This window comes from Neophocaena asiaeorientalis, unplaced genomic scaffold (assembly GCF_003031525.2).
Source record: "Neophocaena asiaeorientalis asiaeorientalis breed wild unplaced genomic scaffold, Neophocaena_asiaeorientalis_V1.1 scaffold149, whole genome shotgun sequence".
Classification (NCBI taxonomy): domain Eukaryota; kingdom Metazoa; phylum Chordata; class Mammalia; order Artiodactyla; family Phocoenidae; genus Neophocaena; species Neophocaena asiaeorientalis.
In genome coordinates this window covers 752006-779582 of record NW_020174442.1, presented here as the reverse complement: position 1 = coordinate 779582, position 27577 = coordinate 752006, and the positions used below count along the sequence as shown (strand labels likewise).

At 39.0% G+C, this 27577-nt stretch overlaps 1 protein-coding gene across 1 annotated transcript in view; it reads right to left on the bottom strand.

Moving 5' to 3' along the window:
• The window catches only part of FBN2 (fibrillin 2), a 225817-nt gene extending 198879 nt beyond the window's left edge, over positions 1–26938 (bottom strand). The window contains exons 1-5 of the mRNA XM_024757148.1: positions 26685–26938; positions 25794–25876; positions 20195–20293; positions 17176–17271; positions 8942–9037 (exon numbers count right to left, since the gene is read on the bottom strand). Of these exons, the coding sequence (XP_024612916.1) occupies positions 8942–9037; positions 17176–17271; positions 20195–20293; positions 25794–25876; positions 26685–26938 (628 nt within the window). The remainder of the gene's footprint in view (positions 1–8941; positions 9038–17175; positions 17272–20194; positions 20294–25793; positions 25877–26684) is intronic.
• Between the last annotated feature and the right edge of the window lie 639 nt (positions 26939–27577).

The following is a 27577-nucleotide window of genomic DNA, read 5'->3' as shown; positions in this document are numbered from 1 at the left end:
GCCACTGTGTTCCAATCCTACTTTCTCCATTTATTAGCTGAGTGAATTTCAGCAAATTGTTTTACCTCCTTGTGCCTCAGTGTTCTCATTTGTAATTTGACGTTAAAAAATGATATTTTTGGGTTGCTATAAGTATTAATTTCTCTAAAAAACTTATCATCATCCCCAGCATTACATAATTTTCCATTTCAAATTAATACTACTTTAATTTACGCAGAGATAAATCATAATCTGACTGAAAACACTATACATACAAACGTAATAGATTCATTGCTATTATCTACCTGACGTGCAATGAATTCTCCTGAATGAGGTCTTTGCCTTCAGTCTCTCCACCCTCCATTTCTTTTTGTTTACCACTCCAGATTGACCTTTATAGGGAACTCCTTTCAAGATTAGAAGTCCTTCATAATCCCTCTCCCCAGAGCCTACTGCATAGAGGGCAGCCTCTTGACTTTGGCATTCCAGACTTTGAGTATTAAAGTCCAAGTTTATTTTTCCAGCCTCATTTTCTACTCTTCCCTTTCACTGTATCTTAGAGCCACACTGATGAATAAGCATCCATGAACACTCAAGAACCTCAACTACGTCTGTACTTTTTTCATTCTATTTTTTCTACTTGGAACCCCTATGTTTATGTAGTCACATACACGGCCTGCCTTTTATATACTGCACTGTGTGGAGCAGAGGGAACACAAGGCAACTTAAGATAAAAATATCTGCTCTTAAAAGGCTCACAGCCAAAAAAGTAAGCAGTCACAATGCAATGATAAAGAGAGCTAGTCTAAAGGAATGGGATATATGGCAGGTATAGTAAAAAAGCAGAGCATGCCTAATTTTTGCACCAAAGGTAAGGTAAGGCAGGGAGGCAGGTGGTGGTCAAGGAAAGCTTCACAGAGAAACTGTTCTCTGGACAGTCTGCAGACCCCTCTGACCTACTCTTATTAGATTTAGCAATACACTAGCCCATTGATTACAAGTACCTTGAGTGAAATAAACTACTATATGTTAGTTACACTGTGAAATGCTTGGAACAAGACTTTGTGCATAGAGAAGGGGGAGACTAAAGAGACCAGTTAAATAGTGAGTAATTACTAATAGCAACACTGGTACTTACAGTAGAAACATGTCAAAAAAAAGATTCAACTGCACAACAGGCAAGGCAGTGATGATGATATATAGTATTTTTCATTTGACCTGTATTATCACAAAAAATCCACACAAAAATTACATTGTTCACAACGGATGCACTCTGACCTAAGACATTCCGAGTGATGCTGGAACAATCTTCCTCATCCATAAACACAACTTTGTGTAGGAGAGCATATCATATCTTGGCTTTATTTTTCATAATTATAGCTTATTATTTATTGAGCACTTACTCTGTGCCAGACACTGTCTAGGCACTTTATCTTTCATTTAATTCTCATACCAAGAATGCGAGCCACTCTTAAAACATGCTATTTATTCTGAGCCCTTACATTCTCAATAAAAGCAGCATTAAACTTTATGTGTGTGATTTAAACGGTTGACAAAATCCCTTTATTCCGTATCTGAAATTCCATTTTTGAATATTCCGCTGTTATCTTTTTGATAACTGGGGAGTTCAGTTAAAAGAGATTAGCATCAATAATGATCATTTATTGGGTGCCAAGTATTGTATCATTAAGTCTCAAAAATTATTCAAGGTTGACACAGTAGACACCTATTATATATTCAGAAACACAGATCAGAGATGGCAATCACATTTCCAAGGTCACACAGGTCTTAATATTAAGGTTTGATTCTGGCTATACCCTGTGTTCCTAAAACACAGCAAATATCACTCAGTAGATGCCTACCATGTGCCAGGTGCTCTGTCTATTATGTGTTAGGAGCTTATTAACACAGTATTGCTTTTAATCTTCCCAACAACTCTATAAGGTAATTGCAGATCCAGAATCCTGTATCTGAAACCCGTGGAGACAGGTGTTATTTAAGAATTTTTAGTATTGGGGAATTTTTTTTTTTTTTTTTGAAATATACAATGATATAATATAAACCCTTCTCCCCACCCATGCACATTTTGTTATTTATTGCTTCTGGCTAAATCCTATGTAATAACCTTTCATTATACTTAATTCGTGTGTGTGTGGTAGCTTCACCTAGTTTCCATACCAGCTAAAACTCTAATGTCTTTGGACCTGATGCTGAAATAGGAAAACAGGAAAGTATTTATGGAGCTACACAAATATAAAATATTTGAATATTTTTATTTTGTATTGCAGGTTCCTCTGCCTCTAGGTAGACAAACCAAAAGCAAACAAAGATATACATAAATAAGGAAACTTAGAGCTGGAATAAATGAAAATACTCACTGGCTTAACTCAAAGGAGTTTTAGAAATAAAGCATCAGGGTCTAACAGGCTGCCAACACATTCAATCTTACTGCATAGATCAAAAGAGCACAGGCTTAAATCGAAGAGTAAGAAATGGAAGCTTGGTCTCTCCCAGATCAGATTAATCAATGAACTGATTTTCTCCAAAACTTAGAGCCGTCCTTTATACAGCCCAGCATCTCCACTCTGAGTTTTAGCTTTCCATCTCCCTTTGCTATCATTCTTCATTCCGTTCTTCTTTTCTTTCCCTTCCACTTTCCACTGCCTGCTTTTTTTCTCTCTCATTTTCCTTCCCTTGTGTTCTTAATGGCATTCAAGATAAGGATGTCATCTGAGCTACTGCCAAAAAGTTCAGTTCCCACAGATCTTCTGGTATTTCTCTGATGCCCATTTAAGGCTAAGTTTAGCTTAGAGAGTGCAAGGTTATAAAACGTTCTTAACGACTTCAGGAGTGCAGAACTGTGTGTGTGTGTGTGAGTGTGCAGGAGCGTGTGAGTTTGACATCTGCGGCTGGTAATGTTTTCTCTCTGTTCCTTGTAATTTCATTCTCACTAAATCTTCTGAGTGCAAGAAAAAGGGAGACCTCTTATTTCTATAAACCAACATCAGCTCAGTAACTGTGGTAACTGGTAATTAATTGTGGAGTTTAAATAATGTTATTCAGTACAAGATTCCATCATGCTATATCGTGTAATATCAACACAGGAATTAGTCCAATACTGTTTTTCCCATTATAATGAGTTAGTTCTTTTCATTCAGATTAATTGCAGGAAAACTTCTGTAATTCTCCCTTAATCAGGAACCATTTCTGAGCTCTCACATAAATTTGTTACTACTCCTATTAGAGTATTTACTATGTTGTATTTTATTTTAGTGTTTAAGCAGATGACTAGCTCTAGTCTTTAAACAGATAATTTGCTTCTCATTAACAGGGAGTATATATTGTTTGTAAATTGAACTCCACATACTTGGCCTAATACTAAATAAGTACTCAATAGATATGTGATAAATAAATAAATAAATATTTATAAATAAATTTATTTTAGTTACCATCCTGTATGTTCTAACTTGTGGTTAAAAAGGTAAAAGAATAAAATTCCAATAGGAATTTTAGGAAATTCCTAGGAAAAAACTATAGATATTTATATTTGGAAATGGGGAAGACTTTTAAAACATAATACCAAAGAAATAAATCATAAAAAGCCTTTTTGGAGGGAAATGAACAGAACATATGAAAAGCTTTAAATTTTCACATATTCAATGACTCAGTAATTACATTTCTAGGATATATTCTAAGAATAAAATCAAAGATATAGATTTATCTACATAGATTTTTATCAGAGCTTTGCTAAGAAACAAACCAATAAAACCACAAGAGAACCTGAAAATGACCTTAAATGTTAAATGTTAATTAATAAAAAATGTAATTACAGCAGACAGCTATATCACCATAATTGAATTTAAGGTCTGAAATCAGATTGTTGGAGATCCTCCTCCTGTTCTAATACCCCCAATGCTACCATAAGTTTGAAGTGGGCAAAACTTCCTCATCTGTGAGGCAGAGAAAATAACTTTACAAATATCATACAGTTGTTTAGAATGTAGATACCTAGCCCTCATTATTACAACATTCAGTGTAACTATTATAATCCATAATCTAATACAATGTTGGTCATAACCTAAAAGAAGAAGCAGGATATAAGTACATTTCATGTTACAGAACATGAAATATTCTTACAGTTGAGTCCAGTAAGAATGGAAACATCCCATTCTTTGTAAGCAACATATGTGTGGTAGAACAAAGGACTCAAAGTATAACCCAAATCTTAAAAGTAATTAATTCTGACTGGAGAAAAATCATAAATAATTGCATTTCTTGTTTTTCCTTGTCTTATTTTCTAAATTACCTTATAACAAACACACGTTACCTTTAGATAAGAAGATTACAATGGGAGGAATTTTTTCTAAAAGTACTGCCTATTCGTTTCTTGCAAGTATCAAATCCACTGCATACAGAATTCTGCAGAATTCCAGTCTGTTCTCTCACCACACTCCCCTGTATTCCTGGTCACATTATTAATTTACTATGCTACTTGAATGTCCATAGGCTGAACAAACCCACCCTGCATACTTTATAATAAATTCTAAGAGCATGGAATTAATGTTGATTAATAAATGTATAACTTATTTCTGCACAAAGTTTGGTCTGGTCTACATAATCCCCAGAATTCTGGAAAACCCTAATTTGCCAATCTCCACTCTCGTTCTTGGAGAATCTGGATAAGGTCTGAGTAGGTTTAATAACAGTCACAGTTACTTTACCAACTGAAATGTGAGTGGATGAACAAAAACGTACAGAATAATTCAAGACTTCAAGGTGCCATCACACAATCCTGAGCAGTAAGTTATAACGGATGCCTTTAGAGAAGTCACCATCATCACTTTCCCCCTGAATTAGACAGTAAGAGAGGCACTATACATCTGTTAAATGCCCGCTTAGGCAGGAGCATAATAACGCAGAGTTTAAACAGCCAGGACTCTGACAACGGAATTCCGTCTCACGATGGAGGGAGCTAGCGCACACCCTGTGACTGGAAGTATTCGAGCAGAAGCTGAGTTACAACACTGAGTTCATGCGTTAACTGGATGATTTTATGAAAGTTATCCTGAAGGGAAATCCGTCCATTGTACATTTCACATAAAGGCGTGATACTTTAGATTTTATAAACTTTAACATTTGCAACTTGATCTCACTTTTTTTTCTGAGGCAGATTCAGATTAACAAAAGGAACTTTTCTTTAAAACATCAGTAGGTTAAAAAGTAAATTTCCTATCCTCCTTTTTAAGGTACCATTTACTGAAAGATATACATTTTAAAGGAAATATCACTAAGCATAAGGGTATTTGAAATTTTACCAAATTTACACACTTTTTAAAAGTAAGTCATGTTTACTACTACAAACTGTTAAAAAACAATTGTTTAACAACTTGTAGTAGTAATTTATGCGTAATTTAAAAGGGTCTAGGATATATTTCTTGTTTGTTTTTTTTTTTTTGCGGTACGCGGGCCTCTCACTGGTGTGGCCTTTCCCATTGCGGAGCACAGCCTCCGGACGCACAGGCTCAGCGGCCATGGCTCACAGGCCTAGCCACTCCGCGGCATGTGGGATCTTCTTGGACCGGGGCACGAACCCGTGTCCCCTGCATCGGCAGGCGGACTCTCAACCACTGCGCCACCAGGGAAGCCCTAGGATATATTTCTAACAGATGGTCTCTATATAAGCATCAAGGAAAATTCCATTACAAAATACGATTTCAACAACCATTTAAGGTATAGAAGTTGAAACAGGGACCTGGGGCAGGCCATGTTTTGTTTTGTTTTTTAAATTATTTATTTATTTATTTGGCAGCATCGGGTCTTAGTTGCGACACGTGGTTTCTTTCGTTGTGGTACGAGGGCTCTACAGCGCATACGCTTACTTGCTCCGCGGCATGTGGGATCTTAGTTCCCTGAACCAGGGATCGAACCTGCATCCCCTGCATTGGAAAGCGGAAGTCTCCAGGACACTGGAGTTTATAATAAGTAATCACTGTACTTAGTCCAGAAATCCCTCAGGTAATTTCATTTCTTGCCTGCCTGCCCCCTCCAAGTTTCTACTGATAAATAATAAGGTATATTTTAAGTGTTAGAGAAAAAACACCAAGTCTTGATATATAATGATGAATGCATGTCTATGTATTTTCAGGTTTATATTAAGTGCAATATTTATCTTATTTCAAATGTCATCTTTATGGAGAGAGAAGCAAAAATCATGAATATTGTCATGTGCCTTGGACATAGCTAAGCTGTCTGCATTTTACAATCAGCATGGGACCACAAGAACTCTTTCTTCAATGCTAAGTATAAAAGGTCATTGTACATATCAGCAAGAATGAGGAAAGAACTCCAAAAAGGCTCAGCTTACCCAGCACCAAGACTCAAGTTAAATACCACAATCATGCCAGCCATTGGTTACCATTCAGTCTCTGTCTCCAGTCCGGAAACCAGTCTGCCAGAAGCCCAGATAGCAGAAAAAGCTGCCATGTTTATCACACTACTGATCCCAAGAGACCAACTTAAACAGAAATTATATGTGTTCTACATTAAGAATGAAAAGTATCCCTAATTTTACAAAAGAGTTCTTTCTAGGAGAACAAAGAACATATATTTTGAAAATTCAATCATTGAAAAAGACAATATGAACCGTAAATGTAAACTGGGCACGTGGGCCTATTCGCTAATGTCAACATAAATAAATTATTCCTTTTGTAGCTAAGCAGACAATGTTTCTTGAGAAAGATTGTGAACTCCACTTTCAGTGGGTTAGCTATTACACATTAAAAATTCAATTGAAAATATCTTTCAAAAGCTTTAAAGTTCAGAGTTGCAATCTAAGAGTGGAAATTGCTAATTTCTTCTTTGGAAGAAACAAAGTTTTAGAACTTTCATCTGAAGGTTAGTACTTAAAAAGATTTTTAAGAAACAAACCCATGTTTTAAAAAAAAAAATCCTTCAGGCCAATGCATTAACTAATGAATTTTGTAATTCTGAAAACATGCTACTGTACGTGTAAAATATATGTTAAGTCTTTATTGAATTTCCATAAATTTAGTAAGGACTAACAAACCCAATGAATGAATAACTGTTGCAGAAGAACGATGTAATGCCTGGAAGCCTCTTTCTCGAAACTACACAATTCCTTTGCCAATTAGGAATTGAATTTGAAATCTGCTCAAGATAAAAGTGCTACAAAGTTTACATGATCTCCAGAAAAATGAACATCATCTCCACCAATTATAACTATGTTTGAAATTATAAATTTAACTATTTTCCATTCTATGGTGTTTAAATAAACTTATCATCTCGGAAATTTGTTTTATTCCATTCTCAACAACTTATCATTTTATGCTAACATTTCACAATTAATTTTTCTTCCCAAAATAAAAGCATCTGGTGAAGACATTTAAATTTGTCCTAAGTGTAACTATAAACTCTGTCATTTGTGGAATGTACTTCGGTCCCAAGAAATCTCTATTACCTTAGGAATAATGTAAATATCTTAATGTACATATACATACAAGTGTATGTTAAAAGGCCACATACATCTTACTTTTCAAACTTCACCATATAATTCTAATTTCTCAGCTTCTTCTCAAACTTCAACCTGAATACCAGGATTAAGTTTTTGTCAGAGTAATGGATATAATTTTAAAAACACAAGGTTTCTTTGCAATTCAAAGCCTCTACACATATATAAACCATCACCACTACTTATCTGTAACATTTTAATGACATAGCTTCATATACTCAAAGTTTCACAACAAAGAAACCACTATACAACTTTAGATGCTATGAAAGCCCTGGGAAAATCAATTGAGTATGTATGTAATTATGAATGATTATGTAATATTGATTTTAGTTTAAGCTTATTTTACTTTTATGGTTCAGTGCTAAACAGTTATCCCATTTTATAAAATTTACCTTCTTTGATATGCCCTTTTGCTATCAGAACATTATTAATAGTTCACTTGTTGCATCAACACTGGGGATTTTCAGTAGTCTACAGGTCACGAATTTAACTGCTATTTAAATTATGGTAAATTGTTTTCATATTGGCTTGACCGACCATTTACATGGATAAGGTGGACAATGCTGGATGCCTACCCAGTACCCATTCCCCTACCCCCTTCCTCCTGCCCAACACAACTTCTACTGGGTTGATACCAAACTCTCCTTTTCAGATAGATGACTTTGAGAGGCTTTCATCATCTCCTGCTCCAAAGGCAGGTCCTGGTAAGTCTACATGGAACATATTAATACCATTCCTCTTACCAGGGACTGGTTCAAAAACTCAAGCTTAATCCAATCAGCGTATGGAGTATCTCTGAAGGCTAGTATTGGCCCATGGTTAAAGGAGAGGTTTTCTCTCTCTAGATGTGAACAAGAAAGCATGTTCCCTTAGTTACTGCTGGCAGTCATTTTACAACCATAAAGAACTGGAGGGTAGGGCAAAACTGACAAAGGAAGGCAAGGCCAAGAGAAGTAGAACAACAGAATGAAAGCCTTGATCATGTCCTACCTGAAGCCCAGTGACTCTGGAATTTTTGTATGCAATGTAATATATTTCCTTGTTGGTTAGGGCTATTTATTTCATAGTTTTGTTGGTTTTGCAGCCAAGAACATGCTACATTGTTTTTTAACAGAGGCCGCACTGCCAACAGTGACTCCTAATTTGAATTAACTCCAAATTATTAGGATCTGCCATCAGTTACTCACTCAGAATTACTCTAGAGCTGGAGTTCCAGAGTTGGCCTCCTGAACTGAGTTCACTCTGGTGGAAAAAACTGAGACACTTCAGCTGCTATTAGCTATATCTCAAAATCTGACCATGCAAGTTATAGACATAATCAAAGAAGAATGAAAATATTATTTCGTTAGAAGATTTTTTCAACGGGTGATAAAAAATTACACATTTACAACAAGATAAACTTCTCCAAAGGGAGGTTCTGTTTTCTCTTCTTACCTCTTTCACACTGTGGACCAGTGAATCCATAAACACAAGCACAGCGGTTGGGTCCAATACAACGTCCACCATTCTGACATCCATTTTCACAGACGGCTGCACACAAACACAACAAGAAGCTCACTGTACAGTAAATGTCCAAGTACAATGTAGTAGTGTAGAAATGTAGCAATAATGGATCTTACCTCTAAAACACGTCACATCATGCATTTAAGTAAATATATTTCAGCGTATATTGAGACCAAAACCTACACAATTCATGTAAATCACATTGTTAAGCAAGCATTTGGTAAAAGTTTTTTTTAAATCAGAATCACAAGGATTGGCTGGCTCTAATGCCCATACAGTCAGAATATAATGATTTGATCCTCTATTTCAGTTCTATTAACACTATAATCTATTTTCATAGGTAAAACGTGACTAAAATATGAAGGAAAAGGATTGTAGACTTTAGAGAGCAGAGAGAGGGAGAAAAAGAAGCAGAGGAAAATGCAATATGAAAAAATAAAGAGGATATGGCAATAAAAAAGAAAAAAACAAAGAAAAGGAAGCCAAAAATGAAGGCAGAATAAATAAATAAAAGGCAAAGCTAACATGAAAAATGGGGGAAAATACTATCAATTCAGCAATAAAATACCAAGAGAAGTAATTAACGTGTCAACTTATAGAAAGAAAGAAAGGGGAAAACCTCACTGTGTCAACACGAAAGGTCCTTTCTTATGAAATTAACCCACAGTTCAAAATGTGTAAGTAATGATGACAAACACCTGCAGCACACACTTTCCCTACTCTGGACTTGGGATAGGGAGACCAGAATTTGGAAGTCAGGTGGCCCAGAGGGAGCCAATGAGTCAGAAAGGAATCTGAACTCTCTCCCCACCCTCTCTCCCCACTGCACCTCCCAAGGGGAGCAACTCAGCAGCCAGGACCCAAGACAAGGAAGTGTCCTAAAAAAATCACCCTTCAGATTACTTGAAAAATAAGTGTTCCTGTGAAACATAATGAGGACAGCTGAATTCAAGAATCTCATCTCCTGCAAGAGAAAATACCAATACTACAAGCTGTGTCATAACCTACCCACCTGTTGAACAGATTAACACTCTGTCCTCACAGAAGTAGAAGAGGATTACATTCTATGACCTGTGCCTCCAAAACAGGGCTTAAGACACGAAAGGGCAGTGACGAGGCAGAGCACCTTTACGTGCGCTTCAAGTGACGGCCATATCGGGAATGGGAAGCTCAATAAATAAAGCAATATCTAAAGATGCAAGAGGGTTGCTATTTCCTTACCAGGAACTTGCAGCTGGATTACCTACCATCATCCAGAGCACACAGAATGGTTTCTCTTCTGCTCATAGAAGCAATACCAAAGCAAACTTTGAAACAAGACACCTTCATCTTAAAGCATCAGTGTGCCAATGGTCTTAAAATTCTTTGTCTGCATCAGGCTTCGCTCCAAAGCAGAATTCTTTGTATGTCTACACAGGAACGTCTCCCTAAGAACCACACCTTTCCGCTCCTTCACTTGTCCCAAGCTGAGTTTTACTAGAAAGTCCAATTCATCACTGCCTTGGAAAAACAGTTGGGCAGTAAGTTAGATCGATAAATACACAGGATAAAAGACGCGAAATAAAGGTCGTGAGAAGCATGAGAAAGATGGAGGTGGACAGGAATGTGGAAGGAACAAAAATCTGTCAAGAGAACTCTCGGTAGGGTATAATTTCACAGAAACAGCCGTAAGGATTTGAGTATTTTGATTGCTAAAGGTATACTGCAAATGGGTAACACTCACCTAAGGTAATTAATTAATATGAAAGGAATTTTCTTTAAATATTATCAAGGTGTAAGAAATGTAAATGAAAGTCACTGTCCCAGACATGTTCTGTCATTATATATATGCTAACCCTTATGATGTGAACGGGAAAATGCATCCATGACTGACACTCAGGATCTATCCCTGGGGAGGCGGAGGGAGGGCTTCTCTCAGGGTTTTCCAAGACAGAGCTTCCAAATGCCAGTGAGGGGAAGAGGGCTGGATAAGCCTGGAGCACCTCCTGGAGAGAGCTCGCCCAGTACACATGAAATCCAGGCTAAGCTACACAGGTTAGACTAACAATGCCTCTCTTCTCACTAAATTTTTTTTTGGTGTGGAAAACGTAGTTATTATCCATAAAAAATTATGTTAACGTGCAACATGGTTTCTTGTTACTTCAAATGAAATAATTTTTTAAATTTCTCAATTTTAATTTTTAATACAGTAAATATCAGCAGGTATAACCCATTTAAACAAAAGATCTTCGGTGACTTCAATAATTTAAGGAAGTACCAAGGGTTCCTCTGAACAAGAAGGATGAGACTAGCCGATACAGCCATTTGCTTCTATTCCTACTCTCACCTGAGAGAGAGCTCTTCCAGGAGAGGGACCATAGGGAGTTTGCCTTTGTATCCCCCTCATTTACTGTAGTATTTGATGTACTTCAGATTCTCAAAAGCTCCCAAAATATGTCAAAATCTCGCAGGATTCTTCCCACCTTTTTGGGAGGCGGTACAACGCAGGGAACAGATGAGGAGTTCTGCTGTGCTCAGCATATCCCAATCACGTCATCCTTCCGATTCTCAGCCTATAAAGTAGAGTTAATAGTCCCTACCCCAGAGGAGTTTGAGGATTAAATAAAATGGTGTAAAAAGCAAAGTTCACAGTGGCTACACATTAAAGTGTTCTACAATCTTAAGTCCCCTTCTTTTTTGTACTGCAAAGGATCTGTATGAAAAACAAGACTTGTTCTACAGCAACCAACGTTTACCCTGAAGAGCAATAGCCAAAGAAAAGAAGCAGGCAATGCAGATATAAAGGTGGACCAAAAGGAAAAAAAAGAGGTAATTTCCTTCTTTTGAATAAATTAGGATAAAAGTTATTTTATAAAGTAACAAGACATAATGGCAACAAATTTACCTTTCAACTGCAGTTGGAAAGAAACTTGTATAAGCCTAAATTTCCACCATGGAAAGAATGCTGACCACTCAGGAAGAAAAAAATAATTGCTTACACCTAGTGTGGGACAAAGCAAAAGGCAAGGAAGAAGACGACTATGGAAAGAAATATGAGCTGGTTTCTTAACTGCCTGCCATGATCTGGGGAGAAGGGAGAAGCAAAGCCTGTTTCAAGCTGGTCAGCCTGTGATATAGAACCCTGATCATGACTGCCAAAGCCTGAATATTTTTATTCAGTAGATATTTACTGAGCACCTACTCTGTGCTAGGTAATATGACAAGTGTCTGTTATTACTAGACAGACTCCTGTACCACTCAATATAGGTACAAACACTTGGACATAAGTCAAATCTGAAATTACGGTAGTTACTTCCACACAAACGTATGGGATAAAAACAGATGCTAAACCAGGTTAAAATGTTACAAAGAGGAAAGAAACAAAAGCCTATTTTTCTACATGAGATAATATAAATCTCTACTACAGGCACTACCTTTTTTCTTTGTCTTCCAGGTTACCATGCTCTCCCAGTTTTCCTCCTGTCTCACTGTCTACTCTTCCTCACTCTTTGCTGGCTTCTCCTTTCTCTTCTCCACCTCAAAATGTTGGGCAGCAATCAAGGCTCTGGCTTCAGCCCTCTTCTCTTCTCTACCTGCACCAACTTCCTAGTGATCTTTGTCTAGGCCTACAATTAAAAGATTAACCATATAAAAATTCAATCTATATGCTCCCGAAGTCATATCTCTATCTCTGACCTCTCTCCTAAGAGCTGAGTTCATAGATTTTTTCACTTGGAAGTCTAACAAACTTCTTTAACTATCAAATCCAAAAGAGAACTCTTGATATCCCATGCTCTTAGCCCCACCTGACCCCAGTCCAACCCACTCCCCACTCAGTCTTTGGAATATCAGGAAATGGCATCACCATTCAGCCCAGAGCTCAACCCAAACCTTCTAGCTGTCATTATGGATCTTTGCTTTTTCTTTTAGTCTCATTCACTACACCCATTCCATCAGTACACACTTCCTTCCATAGATTCTACCTCCAATGCAAGCTTAATCCAAACACTTATCACATCCTCAGTTACTAGAGCATTTACCAGCACCACTGCACTAGCCTAACTGGCCCTTTCATTTTCTCTCTTGCCATTTCTACAATCCAGTTTCAACACAGCAGCCAGAGTGATTTATTTTTTAAATGTTAATCGGATTGTATCACTCCACTGCTCAAACTGCACCAATGGGTTCCCATAATATTTAGGGGATAGTCCAAATTTCTTTCCTTGGTTTATGAGGCCCTACGCCTTTGTCTCTGAACTCATCCCCTGCCATTATTTCTTTCCCTCACTTCAGCCACATAAGTCTTCCTCTTGTTTCCAAAATGTATGTAATCTGTTCCCACCACAGGTCCTTTGTATTTGCTTTTCCCACTGTCTAGAACACTTTTCCCATAGACTTAAAAGCACAGACTCAGGTCTGTGTTCAAAGTCACCTTCTCAGAGATTCCCCAGTTAAAAAATAGCAGAGAACTGCTTATTCTGACCCAGACTCTCTCCCCCTTACTCTCATTTATTGTTCTAGAACTTCTCATTCCCTAAATTTGTATTAGGCATTTCACTTTTCACCTACTTGTTACCTGTCTTCCCTACCACAAGATAAGCTCTAAGAAGTTGGGCATCATCTTGCTGGTCACTGATGTACTCCCAGCACCTTGCACAATGTGGGGCAGTAGTTATTCAATAAACATTGCTGAAGGAAATGAAAGAGTGCTTTCTAAAGAACATTTTCTACATTTCTGGGAAAGCAGCTAAGCAATTTTAATGTTTTTATAATCCTCATTTTAAAAAACATTTCCAGGATTTTTTTGGGTTTACAAGTTGATACTGTTACACCCGCCTCTTTACTCCCAGTAATACTCTCTCTATATACGACAACTTAGAAAGCATCTTCCTTAAACCATTTCTTGAGCTGACATGTACTAGTTATCATACCATCACCTTCTTATGTGCTGGGACTAATGAATTTTTTAAGTTATATAACTTTCTTGAACCCGTGAGTAAATGTTAGGCAAGGATAGTTCCGTCCCATGAGATATCTAGAGGACAAATTTTCAGATGTATGATGGGCTTCTGGCCCAGTGCTTTTTCACTTTCCCCTGACTGAAAAGTCTGGTGACATCAATATGGCTTGCCACAGGGGCAGAAGAACATAAAAGCACCTCCTACAGGATGGGAAACTACTTTCCGTCACCTCATTTCCCATTTCTGTGTGAAAAGCAGGGAAGAGACATACCTACAAGAGCTCTTTCTGTAGAACTTTCAGGAAAATACATACATAAACACACATACCCCAGCCAGGTACAGCAGCTGAATTCAGGCAAAAGTGGCTAGATTTAGGATAGGTTTGACTAAATACTCTGAAAGACCAGTTGAGGCAAGGCTCTTCCCCTGCAATTCTAAAGGAATTACGATTTTTCTCCCTGAGGAGTAAAAGGCTGAGCTTCAAGAAGCATAACAGTGTTTCTTCTCTGGCTATTGAATTCTATAAAATAGGGATACAATCAGATCTCCTAACGTTTTTGTAGGTGTAAAAAAAGGTATAAATCTGCTTTGTTATAAATAAAATAGACAAATTATGGGAAATGCTGTATAGCACAAGGAACTCTACCTAATGCACTGTGGTAACCTAAATGGGAGGGAAGTCCAAAAGGGAGGGGATATCTGTCTGTGTATGGATGATTCATTTTGGTGTGCAGTGGAGGCTAACACAACATTATAAAGCAACTGTACTCCAATAAAAGTAAATAAATAAATAAACATGGTGTTCATAATAGACTTTTTTAAATAGTTACAATCTGGAGTCCATTGTATAAAATTTGGAAAATGCTTGAATGTATGAAAAAATACAGGAAAAAATCATTTATGAAAAAAGAAATTTTGTTACAATCTCTGATCCACTGTTGTCCAGCTGTTTCCTGCTCTCACCTGGTCAACCCTAGCCTAAAAAAAGTTATTACATTGGCATCTTCTATTCTTGCAAAAAACTGGCCTCAGTGCACAGTGTTCTCTCAAATTCCTTAAGATTCCATTTCCCAGGCTCAATCTCAGGCTAGCTTAACAGCTTTTTCCATACCTGAGAATCACCTACACAAGGGGTCTGCAAACTATGGGCCACAGGACAGATCTGGCTCACTGCCAGTTTTTGTGCTATCCATGAGTTAAGAAGGGTTTTTACAATTTTATGTGGTTGAAAAATCAAAAGAAGAATAATATTTTTGTGACACGTGGAAATTATATGAAATTCAAATTTCAGTGTCCAGAAAGTTTTGCTGAAACACAGCCAAGCTTTTTTATTTGCATATGGTTGCTTTTGCACTACAGTGGCAGAGTTGAATAGTGACACGGATCACAAAGTGTAAAATATTTACTATCTGGCCTTTACAGAAAATGTTTGTCGACTCCTAACCTTAAGAGAATATTTTTCTTTAAATCAATTCACCTGTTTATTTTAAATTATTTTAAAAGAAAACTTTATAGCACTTATAAACAGAAAGCTAAAATTATCCAAACCTGAAGGCAACCTCAAAAATAACATCAACAGCCACAAGGAGATACTTTGTATCCATTAAGATTGCTACCATCAAGAAAACAGAAATAACAATTGTTAGTGAGGATGTGGAGAAATTGGAACCCTTGTGCACTGCTGGTTCCCACCTGTAGTAAAATATAAAACGGTGTAGCCACTATTGAAAACAGTATGAAGGGTAGGTCTTCAAAAAATGTAAAATAGAATTACCATATGATCCCTGGATTCCAGTTGTGGGTATATATCCAAAAGACCTGAAGCAGGGACTTGAATGGATGTTTATCCACCCAGGTTCACCACAGTGTTATTTGTAACCAAAGGTGGAAGTATCTCAAGTGTCCATCAATGGACAAATAGATAAAAGAAGAATATGACATATACACAAAATGGAATATTATTCAGCCTTAAAAAGGAAGAAAATTCTGACACAAGCTACAACATAAATGAACCACGAACACATTATGCTAAGTGAAAGAAGCCAGCCACAAAAGGACAAATACTATATGATTCCACTTATATGTGGTACCTAGAGCTGTCAAATTCACAGAGACAGAAAGTAGAATGGTGCTTGCCAGGAGGTGGGGTGAGGGGAAATGGGGAGATAGCATTTAATGGGTACAGAGTTTCAGTCTTGCAAAACAAAAAATGTTCTGTGGATGGATGCTGGCAACAGTTGCACGACAATGTGAATGTACTTAATGCCACTGAATATACACTTAGTAGTTAAAATGGTAAATTTTATATTATATATATTTTACAATAATTTCAGAAGTTTTTTAAAGTGCAACAAAACCAGAATAAGTTTAGTTTAAAACAAGCCAGATATTCTTGCACATCTAAGACGTGGTCTTGCTATGTTAAAATGGTTAATGAACAATTCTTAGGGAGGCCTTGATGATTAGCAGCAAACCTAGACGCTGCACCTGATGAAATGCAAATGGAGTGAAAAGGGACTTTCTTACTATTTATGATTCAACTTTCGTTAATATCATGTCCTTCTACTCATCCATACTTAAAAATACGGGGATTCCTGTAAGAGTCCCACAATTTGGGAAGCACTAACCTAAAGTATTGCCCAGTGATAAGTCAAAATACAAGAGCTATCATCCTTACATTCTTGCTAAAAGGTTGTTTTTGATTATAATAGGATATTCTCCAGTGAGTGAAGAGCTTTGCTGGATTAAAGCTCCCTCTTTCACAATGACATAATTTTTAAAAAATCACCTCACAGCCCTGTACTGTGGTATTAAATAATAAAATATATTTGAGCAAAGGACAATTTATAAGATTGGCTCTGCTAGGGTTAAATTTGGGATATCCTAAAAACAGAGAGAGATCACAGCGAACGTTACCATTTTTTTCAGACAGGTATCCATGCTTTATGGAACTAGATAAAAGAAAATCAAGTAAATATTTACCTGTGATATATGTCCAATTTGATAAAGCCCTAGTAATATTCAACAACATCAATACTCTAAAACAAAAATTTTTAAAGAACTGGAAAACATTAGGTATTCAGCTATAAGGTATGTCTTTTCTACATCAAAATATTTTTAAAGGATTTTAACATCCTTTACAAGACCTTAAGTTACGACTCAGTACCAAACGCCCACTCAATCAAATTATTTCTAATAAATCGAGTCTATCCCAATGTTGCTTACGTTGTCCACAGTAAGTTCCAATATATCCTTTCTGGCACTGGCAATGGTCATCTGCACAGGTCCCACCATTCATGCACCTAACACTGCACTGCTGAACTGCAAAGAACAACAAAAAACATAAAATTATCAATCACCAGAATTATAGTATCTGTGAGAGTTATAAAACTATACTAAATACCCAATTAATGACAAATGTATTCTATGGAAGTAAGTGTTATGACCCAAGCATACCTTTATTTATTTGTAGTAAGTATACACACGAGCATATCTGTTACAACATATGTTATTTAGTATATATTTAAAATCTATTACACTTTCAATGTTAAAAGAAGGAAATATAAGGTGACTAGAAGAGTAAGTTCCAGGATGCAGGAAGCACTCATGTATCCATTCAGAATACGGTGGCTGAGGCCTGGCACTGCCATCACCCAGTGCTTAAGCAACTGCTTCTCTTTCTCTCACATCAAGTGTTTTAACAAGGTCTGCAGGTTCCACTGGAAAATACATCTCAAATCCATCTTCTCCTTTCTGTCGCCATTGATACTGTGTGGTTCAGCTACCCTCATCTCTCACCTGGACTGTTGCAGTAACCTCCTGATAGGTTCCCTAGCTTCTACTCTTACCCTCTTCAAATTCTTTCTCTGCAGAGCAGCTACAGTAATCTTTTAATAATATAAATGGCATTGCTTCATTTTCTTATTGAAACCCTTTCAATGATTCCCTGTTGCATTTGGGATATAATGCAACCCTTCCATGACCAAGGAGGCCGTGTATTATCTCCCTGGATGTGCCTGCTTCTCTAAGACCTTCTCTTCCCAATCTTCCTCTTTGTAATCACATGAACCTTTCACAGTTTCTCACGTGGAGGAAAGGTCTTTTGATTTGCTACTTCCTCTCCCTGTGAGGGTCCCTCCCTGGCTCTTCTCATGCCTGGCTCATTCTCGTCCTTCAGAACTCAGCTCCAATATCACGTCTCATCAGAGTGGTCTTGTCTGGCTCCTGTAACTAGGTTCCCCCTTGGCTCCAGGCTGTTCTCCTTCACAGCAAAGTTTCCTTCCGAGAACTTACCACTATCTATAATGACTCTGTGGTGTTTGTTTACTTGTGTTTTGTCTGTCTCCCTACAGGGATGTAAGCTCCGTGACAGTGGATGCCAAGTCCATTATGACATCAGGGCACTGAGCTCATTGCCATTTGCTGGGGCCAAGGAAACTGTGGAAGAAGTAGACTGTGGTCAACAATGAATCGAGAGTTTCATGCCACAGTTTCAGATGCCTACTAACCATTCAAGTGGAGATGTCCAATAGGAAATGGAACATGTGAATATGAAGCTCAGTGGAGGGATCTACTCTAGAGATAATCATTATGAGTTAGCAACACATTGGTAGTAACTGAAGACATATATGTAAACAAGTTCACCCAGGGAGGACAGAACTCTTGGGAATACCTGGCTGTGACTGTAAGGCTAGTAAAGAAAATACAGAAAGGAGACTAAGAAATAATAATCAAGAAAAGGAGTATTGTGAGCCATTAATATTTTACAAGTGAAGGGAAAAGAGAGCATTTCAAGAAGATACTGATTAATGGTGCTAAATGCTTTGTGGAGCTGGAGCATCTTGAGGACTGGAAAGGAGAGAAAATTTCCTGATGGAAAGGCAGCCAGTATTACTCAAGGCCAAATGAATTCAGGGATCCCCTATTAAATTACATACCATAAACTGAGGGTCAGCCAGTGATTGTTCAGCTGCCCAGGTAGAGGAATTAAGAAACTGAACTGTAAAAAATTTCTCCAGGTTTGGGTTTTTTGCTGAGAGTGTAGTTGAGAAAACTAAGAGAACAGGATAATGAAGATATGGGGAATGGTATCGTCCAGGCAGTCAGACAAGGGAGGTTCAGGAAAGTAGTAGAAGAAGTTTGCTAATCAGGGTGGTCAAGAAAGTCTCGATGAATTCTAAATAACAGGTTTCCAAAGGTCGGGAAAATGACAGATTATTTTCACAGAAAACGAAACTAGAGCATTAATCAGAAGTTTCATCATCAGACAATGACATTTGTTATATGAATCTTGAATCTTATATTCCTCAATCAGATAAATTATCTATTACCTTTTCTTAGGGAAAATTTGTAGAGAGAAGTGTTAAAAATATAACAACTTCACACTAGTTTGAGGCAGACAAAGATTTATTTAATTATTGAGCAATTAAATAAATAATATCTGCTTCCATCTTGCTATAAAATATCACCTTAAACACTGGCCTAAAAGATTAGTCTTGGACCTAAAGACCCATCAATTTCTACTTAGGTCATGAAAAACACAATCTTAGCCCACTGTTATTGCGATCTTACAGAGCTGTTGGGAGTCTGTATGTGTACAGCAAAATAGCTAATATATGTAAAACATCTGGTCAGTACACAATAAATAGTTGTTGTCATCTCAATCCTCTTATCCTTCCCCTTTAGTTAACCCACAAAACAGGATATGAGTCACAGGAGTTAAGCAAAGGCAATAGACAGAGCTGAGGGTTTGAGACTACAGGCTTAGGCATCAGAATCCCTGGCTTCAAATCCATGTTACTTTGGGCGAGTTAAACTTATGTGCCTCATTCTCCTTCTCTGTCAATGGGGTAATAATAGTATCTCATAATATTCATGTGAGAATTAAATAAAATGACATAGTTAAACACTTAAAACAGTACCTGCAACATGGTAAAAACCCAGTTAAGTTATAGCTATTACTCGCAAAGAATTACTTCTCCACTAAATCCAGGCTCTTTTACTGAATAGACACATAGCTTCTGGACCAGTATGAAATCATTTTTCTTAATGAAAATCACTCTCCCATTACCCCTTAGTTGTTGGTGGCAACAACTAAGCCACCAAAGATTTTTACTCCAAAGATTAGTACTGACCTAGTTAGGAAAATTATCATGGGTCTATATCCTCATTGAAAAGGACATTTAGTATTTACTCAAAAGCTTACAGATAATGCAGTAAATAAGGACACACATTAAAAACATACTTGATTTTGATCCACAGGTTGGTGATATTTGGCCGCTGGAACAAGTACACATGTTAGGACGGGAACAAAATCCATCTCCACAACTATTTCTACAAATTGCTGTAGAGAGCACAACAGGGAAACGAACGAACAATTAGGTAATAAACCATAGTTTACAAAATAAGAAAACTATAGTTAAAAACAATAAACCTGAAAAACTAAGATATAAAATACGTGATATATTATATACAATGGAATATTACTCAGCCATAAAAAGAAACGAAATTGAGTTATTTGTAATGAGGTGGATGGACCTAGAGTCTGTCATACAGAATGAGGTAGTCAGAAAGAGACAAACAAATACCATATGCTAACATATATACATATGGAATCTAAAAAAAAAATGTTCTAACGAACCTAGAGGCAGGACAGGAATAAAGATGCAGACATAGAGAATGAACTTGAGGACACAAGGTGGGGGAAGGGTAAGCTGGGACGAAGTGAGAGAGTGGCATGGACATATATACACTACCAAATGTAAAATAGATAGCTAGTGGGAAGCAGCCACATAGCACAGGGAGATCAGCTCGGTGCTTTGTGACCACCTAGAGAGGTGGGATAGGGAGGGTGGGACGGAGATGCAAGAGGGAGGGGATATGGGGATATATGTATACGTATAGCTGATTCACTTTGTTATACAGCAGAAACTAACACAACATTGTAAAGCTATTATACTCTAATAAAGATGTTAAAAAATGTTTTTAAATATGTGATATATAATGCCTAATTTCAGATATACAACAAAATTACCCATTGTAGACAAGTGAATAAGTCTCTTAAGTATCCTTATGATAATGTTCACACAAATGAAGCTACTTCAAGTTCCATAATCCTAATCATTCAACTCTTATCAACACAGGTCATCTTTTCCATTCAAGGGAAAGAGTTTATAATCAGAATTCACCGTGAGAAGACAGTCTTGGTCCTAGGAAGCTGGGAGGGTTGAGGAAACCTAGAGGTCCTGCATACCTTCAGAAAGTACAGCCAACTCTGTAAAGGACCTTCACAGGAGACAGAGAATGTGAAATTGGCTGAGCTGGAGGCTCCACGCTCTAACGACTTGGCCAAGCCCCAGGGGTTCCATGCACATTCCTTCCCGGCTGGTATCTGACCTGCCCCATCATCAATCTTTGTTCCCCTTAATAATTCTCTCTCTCCTTCCTCCAGCCTTTCTTCTCCCATTTTACCTCCACAACCTAGCCTATTCCCGCTGCTCAGAAAAGCTGCTGCGACATTTTGATGGAGGGAAAGTCAAAGCCTCCTGCAGCTATGACCTCCAAGGTATGAGGGTCATCAGAGCAAAGAATGTTAGGCTCACTGACACAGCACATACCACAGATCCTCAAAATCGGTAGTCCAGTGCCTTCAAATGGGAAGTCTCTCCCATATTTAGAGTCAGTTCATTTAGGAGCTGAGAGATTTATCTCTATACCCACAAGTGAATTCTCTCTGTGCACACAGGCAAGTGCTTTAATGCTCCATGAGTGGATGCATGAAGACAGGAAGAGGAGAGTCTGGGAACGCCCTGAAACTAGCTGTAAATATGTATGTAAATGTGTGTATGTATCTTTCACTAGGGAGGGGGTCTCACAACTTTCAAAGAGATCTGAGCCCCTCAATACGTAATGTAAAGGGTGTGTTCTATAGAAATGAACTAACTCAATAAATGTTTTTCTTCTCCGGATTGCCTTTTGACACCCACATAATATGGCCAGCATCTCTATTACCACTCCCTATAAATGAAAATGTCATATAGTGTGAAGATAAAAAACAATTTTAGGCAAGAACATGGCTTCTGCCATGGAGTTGACTATTAATTCTTAAAATGTGCTAGATTTTCTGATCACCAATAACTTTCCAATGAAAAATGTTTACTAAAACATTGTTTTATCTCAAAGCCCCCTTACCCTCAGTAGGTAGACATTTAGTCTAGGCTTACGTTATATACAAAGTGCCCCTTCCCAGGTCCTAAACCCAAAGAAGGTCTGATGGGCTGGAGACTACTCATCGTCAGACAGATCCCTGTCATGGCCACAGGTGTACCCTGTATATCCGTGAACCCATGAGAAGCAAGAATGCTTAGGCTCTTTCTCTTCACACTCATCTCAAACTATAGTACACCTCATCTAAATATCTGTCTCTCCCACAATTACAAAAACGATGAGGCCCAGAAATACCAGAGGGGAAAGGAGAGAGGACCTGGGTGTTGGGATTTCAGTGATGCTGGGAGAAGATGCATGGCACAGTGGAGAGTAAATGAATGGTATGCAAGAGGTCTGAGGTTGAGTTCCCGCTCTGCCATTGACCCACTGCAAGCTTGGAAAAAAACCCACAGCTTCTCTGGGTTTAGTTTTCTCATTGGTAAAATAAAACAAAAGGATTATACTGGAATGTTCTGATGTCTCTTCGGGTCTCAAATGCTATGATTCTGGGCCAACCCCTTCCCACTGTTATTCACTGATCAAAATGCTCTTCATAGAATAATTTCACAACAAAAAAATTAATAAGCAAACTTTTCCATTGCTTCATGTTCTAACAAGATTTTAAAAAAACAAATGGAGAGTGAGAAAGTCAATTTCATCCTTTTGGAAACAAATATTTGGAAGTTTGGAAGTACCTCAGTGATTTTTGCAGGCCACAATTAAGAACAATAACAAGACGCAGACTCAAATCAAAATGCATTAAGTTTCCAGTAGTTTGAGAAGTATATTTTTATTTTAATATCTTCTCATGAAGCCTGGTCAAGGCCAACCAGATTAAAATTCTAGGAGTTGATCATTTTAATATCTCTCTGTAAAGAAAAAATGTTGATGTATAAGGAAATTAATCTTTGGTCCTCCTTTTCTATTTGTATTTCACTTATTCTCTTTTTGTAAGTTTCCTCAGAGATTTTCTTTTGCTAAATGATGGAAATTCAATAAATATAATAAATAATTTGTTATCATAAGAAAGTCATGGAATGAAAATTCTTTTTTTATTGAAGTCTAGTTGATTTACAATATTAGTTTCAGGTGTATAGCACAGTGATTCAGTGTTTTTGCAGATTATACTCCATTATGTTATTACAATATAATGGTTAAAATTCCCTGTGCTATACAATATATCCTTGTTGCTTACCTATTTTACACATAGTAGTTTGTATCTGTTAATCCCATACCCTTAATTTGTCCCTTCCCCACTTCTCCCCTTTGTAACCACTAGTTTTCTGTATCTATGAGTCTGTTTCTGTTTTGCACATACATTCATTTATATTATTTTTTAGATTCCACATATAAGTGATATCATACATTTTTTTCTTTCTCTGTCTGACTTATTTCACTAAGCATAATTTTCTCTAGGTCCATCCACATGGCTGCAAATGGCAGAATTTCATGGAATGAAAATTCTTAATTTTGACTTTATGATGGTTTCAATTTAGTTATTACCTCCATATACTACAGTTTTAAATGTCAGACTAATTGAACTAGTGAATTTAATGCAAAATATTAAGGTAAAATTTAGATGAGACCCATGCAAGAGAATATAAACGCATTACAGTCTCCCTCTCTTTTGTGCACTATTTTATAGTCTTGGGTATTTGAATTACCTTTTAAATGTGCTAATAAATATTTTTGTAGCTATCTCTTGACACAAGTACTGTAAATGTTTCTTGGAGATATAAAGATCATTTCAAAGTTTATGCTTTGTATAGATTTATGATACATGTACATTCCAGTGTATTTCATAAGCACCCAAATACATGGAGTATCAGAAATGAGGGCTACAATATTCACTGTTACTTTGAGATTTCCAAAGCTGATTTTCTAAACATGTAAAGAGCACACTGTTACTCAAAGAGCAAAAATATATTTAAAGCTGACACTCAGAGGGCCATATATATACGTATACATTTTTTTTCCTACTGCAAATATTCTGGAAGGCTCTGTTCTCTGGAATTCCCATTCCACACTGATCCAATAAAATCTGACTTTACAGATTTTCAACACGTACCATAAACCAATCCCTTCTCCTCGGCTACTCTCCAACTCAATAATGGCAGTCACATTCATTACATTTAGTGAGTCAGACTTTCCGCAGTGCCTAAGTCACTCCCAGCTAGTATGGCAGGTGTGTGGTGAGTGACTTAGCTGTTTCAGAATTCTAGGAACCATGTAAGTTTAAAGCAGGCACGGTAACACCCTACTGGTCTGAAAAAGTAAATGCACCCTCTACACACGCCTCATGTATATGACTTATGTGCTGGAGGGAAAAATATCCAATACCCTTCCATTCTTTTTAATAAAAGTAAAGGCTTATAATCAAAAGGTTTATTTAAAATATTTATGAATCACCCTAAAGAACACAGTTGTTGCTTCCTGTTTTTGCCTCATTACTGGATACTGTGGGATTTTTAGGGTAGAAATAATAAGAAGCTAGTATTCACAACACTTGAGATACCATGCCTTTTTAAAAACTGCACAGAAATAACATCAAGTGTCTATCTCAAACCCACAAAACCAATAAATATAGAGTCAGAGATGCCACTACATCCTTATTATCCCTTGGCTAGTGTGGCTTGCCCTTTTTCTCTCTTCATGTGGCATAATTATCTTTTCCCTGGAGAATATTGAGGTCAATCTAAATTCAAGACTGTCTCTAAATAAATGTGCTATGACACCTGGCTGTCCTCCCAACAAGGCAAATGTGGCTGTGCTATATAAATACACAAGAAAAGGCCAGTCACACTTCAACTCACAAATTCACAGGCATGTGAAGTAAGACATCCCATAGTCCACCACTGTGAAGCTGATAATGATAACTAATGACTTCTCCAATTAAAACTTGGAGAGCTGGGTATACACTTTGGAAACTGAATAAAATAATCAAAAGGTCAGATATGCAAAACTTTTGAAGTTCTAAGACTCACACTTTGGAAATCTACTGTACACTATGAGATCTGGGATCTGGAAATCCTAAATTTCCTAAATGTCTTCCAAAAATTAAAAAAAAAAAAGTCAAGCCATTTGGAAGAGTTCTCTCTTTTAAAATTTTCGTTAACCTGGATCAACTCTAAATCTCTGAGAGTGCTCCTTTCATATCTACGTTAGGTGACTGTTGAGATGAAACCAGAGATAATAAAGCGGTTTTGTACGGAGGCCTAAGAAAGCTTGATCTTCAGAAGGCCTAAACCTCCTGCAGAGTCAAAAGGCAGATAATTTACATAATCACATTGTGGTCTTATCTGCTCTCCTTCAGGAAAAAGTGGTGTGGGTTATCTGGGGAATTGCTGTACTCCCCCTTCAGTTTGTATTAATAGACATAGAAAGATAAAACTTCCAAGTATCTTTGAAACCTTTATTATTATTGCCCTTCAACAGAGTCTACAAGTGAAGTCTAAACCGAGGCAAACTGGCTGCTTCTTCCCCACCATTCAAATGGGGCCGCGCGTCCTAATTATTACTGCTATGTGGCCACCGGATTCTAAACGCAAATGTGTGTCCAAACTACTGAATGCAAGAGGTCGGCCCTGAGAGGGGGCCGAGCGTGCTGCCCCAAACTGCGATCCCAGCCTAGCACTCACGGACAATGCATTGGTTTCCTCCAGGGAGCGTCTTCCATCCCGGGCAGCAGTAGGAGTGGAACCTGGATCCGCATACGTTAGGCCTGCGATAGACAAGTGAAGTAACGCACACTTAGAGAGGGGTGCGGTAATACATTAGCAGTTTTTGTAACATTTATGGGACAACCAACAGACCAAAACTACACGTCAAATTCTTGGGGCTTGGGGCTCAGACGTGGAAGTGAATGAGCTAGACACTGGAATGAGGAGGGTCTGAAATGTCTAAACATTGCCTTTCATCCGCCCTCCGTTGCTACCTTTTTAAGGAGCGAAAAGAAACAGGGAAACATATAATTTGCTACTATTCTAGCCTCCGGATGCAGAGAACAAAGGGAACACTCCGTTTCAAAAATCCTTGCCCTTGTCCCCAAATCCATCCCTCCTTGATCAACTGTTACTTTGGCCCCGACATGTCAAGGATGGCGAGTCGGAAGGTGGAGCGCTCGGCTTGATGATTAGAGTGAGCTGTAAGCCCCGCACACGTCCTCAAACAAAAGGCTCGGGAGTTGCGCCCCCGACGGTGGGGAGCAGGCAGGCTTGACCAGCCCCGGCGCGGGGCGGCCTCAAGCGCGCCTTCCGCCAGGAACTTGTTCCCGCACGGCGGGCTCTGCAGGCGCTCCGCGATCCGCACCCGGGGGCCTCCGACCCACCCGCTGCCCAACCCCCCGAGGGAGGTTTTTTTTTTTTTTTGCCGGCCGAACTGCTGAGGAAAAGGGGGAGGCGCTTCTGGGAGTCTTCGGGGTCTACTGGTGGAAGGGGCCTCGGCTCTAGCCGCCAGAACTGGGTTTTGGGAGGGGGTGGGATGGAAAGCTGCCAAGCCGAGGTTTCCCCCCGTACCGCCTGCCCACCTACCCTCGGAGCACGTCCTGCTGTCCTCGCCTGCGGACGCGGCTGGCCGCCGCAACACCCTCCTCCCGGTACTCGGGCACTGCGAACCCGCCTTCAGAGCCCGCCGCTGCGGGCCTGACCTGTTGCGGCGGCGACTGGGGCCGGGGCGGCTTGGGCGGCGGGGGCTGGGGCTGGCCGGCCGTGCCCTGCGCCCAGAGCGCCACGCAGCCCAGCCACACGAAGTAGGGCTGGAGACACAGCCACCGTCGTCTCCCCATCGCGCGCGCTAAGAGCGCGCGGACCCTGGTCCGCGGAGACGGAGCGCTCGAAGACAAAATCTACGCGGCCCGAAAAAAGTCAGGTCTAACAAGCCCCTAGTCGGCTCCGGAGACTCCCTTGAGCTCGGGCTCCCTGCCCTAGTGGGAGCCCAGGACCGAGCGCTGGCCCGCTGACTGCCGGCGAGGCGCGAGCTCTAGAGCAGCGGGCGGCGAGGCGCGGCGGCGGAGCGGCCGGCAGCCCCGCGCGGTCCACGTTGCATCCCCCGGGCCGCTGCCCCGAGCGACTCCAGGACCGCCAGCAGGCGGGGGCGGGAAATTACAAAAGTAACCGGAGCAGCCGCGGCGTAAAGTTACAAAGAAAGCGGACCTCAAAAGAAAAAAAAGGCCTGCACGCAGCGACTCGGCGGATTCCCGTGCGCTCCGGGTACAGATCTTGGAAAGCTGCAAAAGTCACCAGAAAGAAGCCGGAAAGCAAACAAAAGTCGCCCCCCAAAGAAAAGGAGGGTCTTCTCCCGGCTCGCCCGGAGTTCCACTGGGCAGCGACGCGCCGGCGGCGGCCGAAGAGCAGGACGGAGGTGCGCGGGACCGGGGCGAGACGCCGGTGAGAGGGAGGCCGGGAGGCTGGACGCCGGGGAAGAT